The 10,008-nt window shown below is 36.2% G+C and overlaps 1 protein-coding gene across 1 annotated transcript in view; it reads right to left on the bottom strand.

Annotated features, from left to right (window-relative positions):
* The window catches only part of Smp_161670 (beige/beach protein-related), a gene marked incomplete at both ends in the record, with an annotated part of 112,157 nt that overhangs the window by 28,679 nt on the left and 73,470 nt on the right, over window positions 1-10,008 (bottom strand). The window contains 3 exons of the mRNA XM_018791404.1: window positions 2,838-3,313; window positions 5,358-5,756; window positions 9,205-9,417. Of these exons, the coding sequence (XP_018645460.1) occupies window positions 2,838-3,313; window positions 5,358-5,756; window positions 9,205-9,417 (1,088 nt within the window). The remainder of the gene's footprint in view (window positions 1-2,837; window positions 3,314-5,357; window positions 5,757-9,204; window positions 9,418-10,008) is intronic.

Below are 10,008 nucleotides of genomic sequence, written 5' to 3'. Positions count from 1 at the left end.
CCCACAAGATTCGAACCCAGGACCTATCAATCTACACTGCTTCCAGGTTTTCCATGGTGGTCTAGCTTCAATTGACTCATGATCTCAACTATGAAAATACTAAATTCTCCACAAAACCCCTTCTGAACTTAAACTTTTACCACTTTAATACGTCGTTCGAAAAAGTGGCACTAATCTCCTATGACAATTAGCATTTTACCTAAGTGGAAAGGATGAGGTTATAATTTATGGACGATCTGCAAACTAAAGTGACCTTCAGAACGTTCATCTACTTGCTGGGATTACTTGAGGGTTATGAACCTGTGTGAAGAATAAGGATTATAATTTACAGTTGATGGTTAAGGTTAGGAATTAGATTTAGGGTTTTCATTACGACTACTACTATTTCAAGGTCATCAAACGTGATTCATATTTTTGAGGGTGGTAAGCTTGATGCTAATACGAGTTCACCTTACTCGGTAAACGGAACGAAGGTCAAAGACACAGTGACACATTAGGCTATTCTAATCCGTTGTCCCCGGTTCTGCTAAACTAGATCAAGAAGTCTTGATGAGGCATCGAGAATGTATTCTACAAGCATCCAGAAAATACGAGGTCACTAAGCACATAAATCAAGCTTATTTATACAATGATAGAAACGTCTCTGGGGGAAGAACAAAATAGCGTACTGAAAAAAAATCCGTCGACGAATGACAGTCAACGATTTCCAAGTGGGAAATTTAAGATGTAGGTCAACTAAGCATCTCTTGGTGCAAAAACATAAAATTCAAATTTTCAGAATAAAATTACAAAATTAGAACCTTTTTCAAGTGAGTTGTGGGAATCTAACGTCCTCAACAGATGGTATTCCGTTCTCTGTATTAAATATTTTAGTTTTAAAGTTTTCATTAGGATAATTTTAAGTAATGACTAACAACTTGTCATGTAACGACAACATATAACTTTGGTGTGTGCTACTAATGTCAACAGATATAACTAGTATGGATCATCAATCAAAAGGGAAATGCCTAGAAGTTGAAGGTTAAGAAGATCAAAGAAAAGAGAAGGAGAACAAAGAAGGATTGGTATAGAAATGAAGGAACAATCAAGTCTGAAACGATTGATTGACATTTTGAAAATGGAGCATTTACTGTATGGTTCTCAGATCTTATTACGACATTCTGTAATTTTGTGTTCAAATAAATTTTGATTGTCTTCATTTATTTCCTCGTTCACTATATAACCATTGATTAGCCTGTCACTACTTGTACACACATCCAGAAGACATAGTTGTTTATTAACAGTTTTCTACACAAGATATTTTGGATCCGTTGGCTAGATACTATCAGCAACAAATTACTGTAGGAGACAACAAACCAGATTTCAGTGGAGGAAGAAATCAGGAACAAGCGCTGGAAGTGGATTGGGCACACTTTGAGGAAATCACCCAACTGCGTCAAAAGACAAGCCCTCACATGGAATCCTGAAGGCTAAAGGAGAAGAGGATGACCAAAAAACACATTATGCTGAGAAATGGATAAAAGTTGGAAAGAATTAGAAAGGAAGGCCCAAGACAGAGTGGGTTGGAGAATGCTGGTCGGCGGCCTATGCTCTATTGGGAGTAACTGGTGTAAGTAAGTAACTTGTACACATGTTCTAATTCACTACTTTCATAATATGGTCTATACAACCTGATGATTGTTGATCAAATCTCTTATTGTATAAAGATTTTTGTCAGCTTCTAAAAAGATTTAAATTATAAGCTTCCTTTTTATATATTTCTTTGATCCAAGGTTGCTATATATACTCAGTTGAAATTCATATTCATACCTATGCACAAAACTAAGGACGAGTCTATGTATATGGCTTCCAATTAAATGAGTGGCTAAAGGCTAGAAATTATATTTACTCCTCCTGGAACCTCTCTGAGGCTACTGCCGGTTACAAGCCTGGATGAAGGAGGAGTTGTTGGGTATGGGGTTAGTGTAAGGATGGCTCGTTGGCAAATTCTAGGAAGCCTCAAGAAGCCCAGAAAGAGCCGAAGACATTCCATCTAATCACCACTAGGGGAACATTGTAGAAAGTCGACGTGTAGCTTCCCTATTGGATGGATAAGAATGACTCCCTATGTGCCTATTGGCTGTCCAAAACGATGATTTACTTTCAACGAAAAAACTATAAATACATGAGATTTTTGTACTATATTTGACACTGTTTTGGGGAATAAAATTCCTAATTACTAGTCTTCTGTCTTCTCTCTTGCGACGTTGCGGGTTCAATCGTTCAAGTAGTCTAGTAGTACGCGGCATAGCAAGAATCAAAGATCAAGATATAACAGTTAGCGACCCCATCCCGTAGAAAACTAACTCTCTAAAAAAGCACTAACCAGAAAAAATAATTTAAACCATTTAAACTCTACCCTAGAAGTTAGAAGGTCTTCATTTACAAGAAAGTCATAACATCCTATGATGAAAGCCAAGTTCCTTCGGAGGCTGATACCCCTTTTCTAACAACAAGAACAATCATTGATTTAACAGACATAAGTAAGTAAATAAGTTAATCTAACCAGTTATAACTTGATGGGGATAAGATTAGTTGAAGTTAGACATAAACACCATGGGATGCTGGCTTAATGGTCTATCAGTTAAGTGCTCTAACACGAGACTGATAGGTCCTGGTTTCGAATCTCGCTCGCGAGGCGAGATCGTGGATGCGCACTGCCACTGAGGAGTCCCATAATAGGACGAAACAGCTGTCTAGTGCTTCCAGGTTTTCCCTGGTGGTCTAGCTTCAATTGACTCACGCTTTCAACCCCTTTCTGATAAGATTCAATCAAATAAACAATCAATAATATATACCTTATAAACCATGGAGCATTCAATGATGTATACATTAATCGATAAGATAAAGCATGCCAATAATTCATTTGTTGATTTAATTTTTGTATTTTTGTTGGATAATAATAATTTTTTTCTTTTTTTTCTTTCCTCTCTTCTTTAACTTGTTTATTACTATTACTATTCATAGATGATTGTGATAGATCCATTGAAGTTATCATTGATGTCATACGTTGTCTTGTTCTTGATATAGAAGGATCCGTAACCTTTCCAGGATTCGAGGGACTTATGTATGGACTGATGAATGCTTCATTGGAACTGTCAGATATCTCAGATAATAGATAAGATTGTAAATTGAATGATAAATTATCTAAATAATGTTTATGATGATAACGTGATTGTTTAATAACTTCATTAGCTTTTGAATGATGTAAATTTTGATTTGTTTCTATACTTATTATATATCGAGTTGTATAGAATTCGGCTACTGGTTGAAGCTGAAACAAACAAACAAACAAAAAGCGTATATAAGTGCTGATGATGTTGTTCAGAAGGACGATGAAAGCTCCACGACTAAGTCATCCAGCTCAGAGAACAAACCTACATCAACGATAACCTATATTACTTAACAGAATAGGAATTTATAAGAATTTTAGTTTGACTCAAGAGTTTATCTAAATTAGATCACTATTGAACGCCTGGAAGTAATGGACGACTGTTTTGTCCTTAATCCAGAACCTTCGACCTCATATGGAAACGCTTCACCTGTAGACCATTGAACGCCCCAAAATGCCCTGGTACGGTTGAGAGTTGGGAGAGTCCGCTCTTCCTCTCCAAATGCTCTCATATTAGCACGTGTATACAGCCTCTGTCAGGAAAGTCCTACTCGTTACCTTCACGAAGCGGGGGTGTTGTTTACGAAATTGAGAGGACGAAAAGCGAATGTCCAGTGCTTTAACCGGGTTGATGGACATGGAAAGTCCACTTAGGGTAGCTTGAAAACCCTGATTCCAAACCAATAGTGCACATGGGATCCAGTATCCTGAGGGAACAAATGGCATATGAATCAGTCGTTGGTCACCGGTTACCATGGGACTGCATCTCCTCACAATGCTCTACTGACTTGTGGATCAGACCTTTAGGTTAAAGGCTCCAGGTGAGGCCCCCTAAGAAAACCACCTGCTTCAGTTTGGGCACCTGGGGAGTATCACAGCCCTCACACAAATCGAATGAGATTTGTGTGGCGCATATGTATCTGGTGCTTCCTTGTACCAATATTTATGTGTTTAAATAATAATACTATTAAAAAGACCATTAAACTTACCGGCATCCAATGGTGTTAGCGTCTAACTCCAATCAATCCATCATCTTTTGCAATCTTTCATGCATTATCTGACGTTGATAACTCTCTTACATCCGACACGAATTGGACTCGACTAATCACCGCTTCTCACTAGAATATTAGGAGTTCCATCTTGAATCTAGTCACTGGTTAGCATATGATTATTATCAGTATAAAGGGTTGCTCAAAATGACGGATCAATTGAAGTTAGAAATTAACATCGTTGGGCGCTGGATAAATGGACTAGACGTGAAGAATTCGCACACGAGACCTTATTACATATACTTATCCATGTAATAGATTAATTTTCATTATGAACTGACATCTACCGAAATATCATCTTAAAGTAGGAAGCACTGGACAACAGCTTCGTTTCAATTAGAAATTCTTCACGAGTATGATACCTTGTGAATCCGACTAAATTACTTACAGTTTAAATAGTTTATCAGTTTCAGAACATCTTCTCATACCTTATTGAGAATACAAAATCTAAGCAATTTGTTTAAAACATCCCAAAAGAATGAAGTTAGTCGATCGATCGAAATATGATAATCTTCCTTACATAAAGGGACTAAAGTGTTCGTAAAGGTTGTCTCCTATAAACAATTAGGTAGTCGAAAGGTCTGTGAGATATTATATACCACTATGAAACAAGGGATCACAGAAGGTCTTGAGGTCAGAAACAAGATTATCAGATATAGGAATGTACAAGCTCGATCTAGTATACCCCAATTGTTAAGAAATTCCAAAAACTTCATGATCTTGTACAACCATTCATCTATTGTCTGAGGAAGAAAACTGTTTCTACTAGACACGGATTGGACTCCACCGGACAAAGCTTCTCATTAGAACTCCAGAAAGTTTCTCTTGAAGTCAGTCACTAATGAGCACATGAAGATTACTATTAGAATGGTGTTTGTGGAGATTGTAATAATTATAATAGTTGAATTCATGAGTCGATCTAAGATAGATCACCATTGAAAAACCTCTAATATTTGTGAATTTTACAAAAGTTAAATCAATAATATGATGATATGGAGTCGTGAAAATGGATTAGCTCTTTGTGGAGTCAAAATAAAGATGTAAAGATATATAATGCATGTATTTTTAAATAAAGATTAAATATTTTACATTAAATAATTTAGTTACTTAAATCATTTAAGTAGCTTATAGAAAATTAGACAATTTTATCAACTTACATGATATTCAAGATAACATTGCCATTCACCTTGTGGTATAGAACGATAAATTTTAAATTTTTCAAGAAAATCAGGTGTCATCTTTGGTAAATTAGGTGTCCATTTTTCCATTTCTAATGATATATTATGATCTTTAATTACTTTAAAGATAACTGGAGTTAAATATAAAAATAGATTATGCCATTGAGAATTGTTAAAATTAGTCCCGAAATATATTTCAGAAGGGATACTTCTATTTACATTTCTTTCATCATTATGAAGAGGAACTTCAATCAAATGATCACTGGGGATTTCATTGGTTTTTTCTATTTTATGTATATCATTTATAGTTGTCATGGATTCTTCAAGATTTGACCATATTTCAATGACTTTATCCAAACGATAAAGAAGAAATGCCATCTAGACAATAGGAGATTAAAAAGAAGGCTTTGTCAATTCATGATAAACGCAGGATATTTTCCTTATCTGTTATAACTTCCTGATGATTCATTACCACATAAATGAATTAAGAGAACAGTGTGAATTTAAGAACTTTGAATAACTGAATGAGGTACACTATCAACTTCTCGTTTCGATTATCAGATTGTCTTAATCTCACACCTGTGTTATTTCTCACCGGCGTCATTCGCCTTCGTTCTACGGGGCTTACTGAATTGTAAGCTCTTCTTTCTTCTTTTGTTTTTTTCTCTTTCAAATAATCTCATTTACCGGTCCTTACACTAACCCTAGCTCACAAGGTACTTCCAGGTTAGATTCAAATCTACTTAAATCTGAAAGTTACAATGAGATCGGCCAAAAGTACTCACCCAAACATTTTCGCGAAACAATTGCAAAGTTGAAATAATGAAGATGATTTATAGCTCAGGTGAATTTATCAAGTCCTTAGTCCTTTAACCTGGATAGAACTACCTATACTTCCTTCAAGTAGGAAAAGGTTATATTTATCATGGTATTCCTTTAGCGTCTCTTTTAATCTAATGACAGAGGTTAACGACAGGGAAAAGAATCATGAAGACAACTTGGTTGCAATTACGGTCATCGTAAAAAACTGATTTAGCCCTTGTGTATCAATTTCTAAAAGATCAAAACTTAAAGTAAGCATTTGTAACGTTGCCAAAATGATATCGAAAGGCTCTAAGTTAAACGACCTACATTATAAAAAGATAAAACAACTGAAGTGTGAAGTGAAGAAGTCTAGTGAGAAGCTATGACCAGTAAAGTTTAATCTTGTCGGACGTGGAGAATGTACCCACAAACCGTAGAAGTGTATAGATATGGCTCAAGCTACTTATTACATCAAAGTAGTATGTCATGTTACACAAATTACCGAAAACTAAAGGAATAAAGACTGGAACGAAATGAATATCAGCTAAAGAACTCTTGAATTCATGAGTCAATTGAAGCTAGGCCACCATGGAAAACCTGGATGCACTGGATGGCCGTTTCGTCCTAGTATGGGACTTCTTAACAGTGTGCATCCACGACCGCGCCCTGCGGGGTTCGAACCAAGGACCGATCGGTTTCACGCGCCAACGCTTAACCTTTGGACCACTAAGATGGCATCCAATTGTGTTAATGTTTAACCTCCACTAATCCACAAAATTGCGACACCATCCACCATTGTCTTCAGTGAGTTCAGTGCTTTCAGGTTTTCCATGGTAGTCTAGCTTCAATTGACTCATGAATTCAACTATTAAATTAAAAAACTTCCACAAACCCTTCTTTCTGATAAAACGTTTCATTGAATTGTAAATAATATCATGATCCGGAGAAGATGAAGACTGAAGAACACATTACGCCGAGAAATGGAGACAGACATGAGATAAATGAACAGAAGTTGGATAGAACTAGAAAGGAAGGCCCAGGACAGATTAGGCTGGAGAATGCTGGTCGGCGGCCTATGCTCCATTGGGAGTAACAGGCGCAAGCAAGTAAGTTATTCCTACATGGCGTAGTTGATTCTCACTATTAGAATATTTCAATCTAGTCCAAATTATCTTGATTTTTGCTAGCTTTATAGCTAGTGTCAGCTTGTAGTGTAAAGTAAGTTTTTAACACAACTATTGGTAATAACGATCAAACGATTAAACTGAATATTACATCGATTATATAGGAGAGTTGACAGAGACTTAAAGCTAGTGTAAGTGTAGGGTACACTCAAAGTATTCCTCTACAAACGTTCAGAGACACCTTCAAAACACTTGTAAACATTTTATCTAATCACCATTGAGTAGAAGTATCTCAGAAACATTTAGAAAGTGAAGAGTCACATATATGTAGGGTTCCAAAACTTTCCAGAAGCCCAGGGTCATCTGAAATGCTATAAATACCTTCAATTTTCTGTACATAAACTAACATTGAACTAAAGCGTTTTTTTTTCATAGTCCGTACCCTTTCTCTCGTGAAGATTTAGCCTTTGGTTATCAGAAAGGTTTAAGAAACCGAGTCAAGCATTCAGTCAGAAGATTAATCAGTAACCATTAAGAAGAGCATCAAAGGAACTAACTACTGACAACATTTGACATTATTAAAATATATTTACATGTCAGGTTGCTGTCGGTTATTCTTATTCATTTAATAGTTCATCAAATTCACTTAATCATTCATTTCCTTATTAATCGACTCATTCCTATTGTGGGGTATACTACTGATGTCGATAGATATAAGTAGTATTTATCATCAACCAAAAGTGAAATACCTGGCGACTAAAGGTTCAGAAAATCGAAGAGTCTGAAACGATTGATTGACACTTTACAAATGGTATATTTACTGTATGATTCTCAGATTTTAGTTATAGAAGTGGTATATCCTGGCGAAGACATAACTACGGGTAACTTCCAGGACCTACTAATGGATGATTATTCTATATATTCTTATTGTTTAACTATTGAGCAATTAGATTGTTTATATCTATATTCATCATCTTGCAGCTGAAGAAGAAAATTAAGAAAAGACGTTGGAAGTGTATTGGACATACATTAAAGAAATCACCAAACTTCATCATAAGGCAAGCCCTAACTTGGAATCTAGAAGGGAAGCGGAAAAGAGGAAAGCCAGGAGAATGAATCACATATGAAAAGCATGAATAACAACTGGAAAGAACTAGAAAGGATTACCCAGGACAGGGTTGAACGGAGAATATTGGTGGGTGGCCTATGCTCCTCTACGAGAGGAAACAGGATTATCATTATTATACGATTTACTGTCCCTAAATTATATTCAGTTTATTGATTGTTGTATCCCATGTTCAGAGCCACATTTGGCTTGATTTTATACAAATATTATTTTCTATTTTATGGTGTGATACGGTCTGTCTATCTGGCATATAGACCAAGTATGCTTAAAATAAATGATTCACATAGCAGAAGCTATAATCGGTGTTCTAGACTCAATTGGAAGGGCTAGGCGGACAAAGGATCAATAAGGACGCTAGAATGTTCATACCGGTCGAACGTCATTGATTTAGTTTTATATAATTGAGATCATGAGTCAATTGAAGATATACCACCATGAAAAACCTAGAAGCACTGGATGACCGTTTCATCCTATTGTGGAACTCCTCAGCAGTGCGCATCCACGATCGTGCCTCGCAAGATTCCAACCCAGGATCTATCCGTTTCGCGCCAGATCATTTAATCTCTAGACCACTGAGCCGGCCGGCATCCAGCGGTGTTAATGTCTAACCTCATTGATTTGACACAGTGTTAAGATTAGGCAAGTCGTATTTCGATGAGTAAATAAATCACGTGATAATAATCTGGACATAAAAATCAATAACCAATTGGCAACAGCAATCTTTTCTAAAGTCATAGCAACAAAATAGTTACTATGACAACAATTAACTTACTTCTTCATAACATGATCTACTTTCAAGTTGACAAATGATATAATGTAATTGAGTTAATAAATAAATAGATAAACGTAATTGTATATAATTACTATTAGTAATCCACCATAATAGTAAATGTATCATTAATACTTGTACTTCTTTCCATTGAGATGAATTCAATTCCCATATTAGTAATGATTCTTGTAATAAATGTAATAAAGCTTCCATTAACTAAAAGAAAAAATAGAAGTATTTAACAAGATGAAGAATAGGGAAAAATGGATAAGATTGTGATATTGTGATGGTGTCTACTTATATACCTTCATAAGTAGTATATGGTGATGGTTAGACATAGAATGTATTCCGGTAGAAGATTGATAAGGAAAGAATCGAAACGGAATGCAATGGGTAGGAAAATGCATGAACAATGAAATCAGAGAAGATGGATTGATATTTACAGAAGGAACAGTGAAGATTAAGACAATTGTTTGATCACTGGGTGGTGATCAATGTCATATGCGTGTCAAGTCCGTCTTGGTGCTGATCGAATACTATCAACCAAGTTGCAATGTGGCTACTAGTCTACGTGGCTCGACACTGCGTGCACTATGTTGAGAAGAGATGGTGATTGGAGGTGGTCAACAGGAAACCCTGGACATGGGTTTCGTGCTATTTGACACTCGTCAGCAAAGTGTGCCTGTAATCTTGAGGGAACTGGTGCTCCCTGATGGATTCGATCCCGCGTCACTCAGCTTCACAGCCCGAATAGCTCAGTGGTAACGTCTCTGACTATGAAGCTGAGAGATCGGAAGAGCGGGTCAG

The sequence above is a fragment of the Schistosoma mansoni genome (assembly GCF_000237925.1).
Source record: "Schistosoma mansoni, WGS project CABG00000000 data, chromosome 3 unplaced supercontig 0077, strain Puerto Rico, whole genome shotgun sequence".
Classification (NCBI taxonomy): domain Eukaryota; kingdom Metazoa; phylum Platyhelminthes; class Trematoda; order Strigeidida; family Schistosomatidae; genus Schistosoma; species Schistosoma mansoni.
Note: the sequence above shows the minus strand (reverse complement) of the source record. Positions and strands in the feature narration are given on the sequence as shown.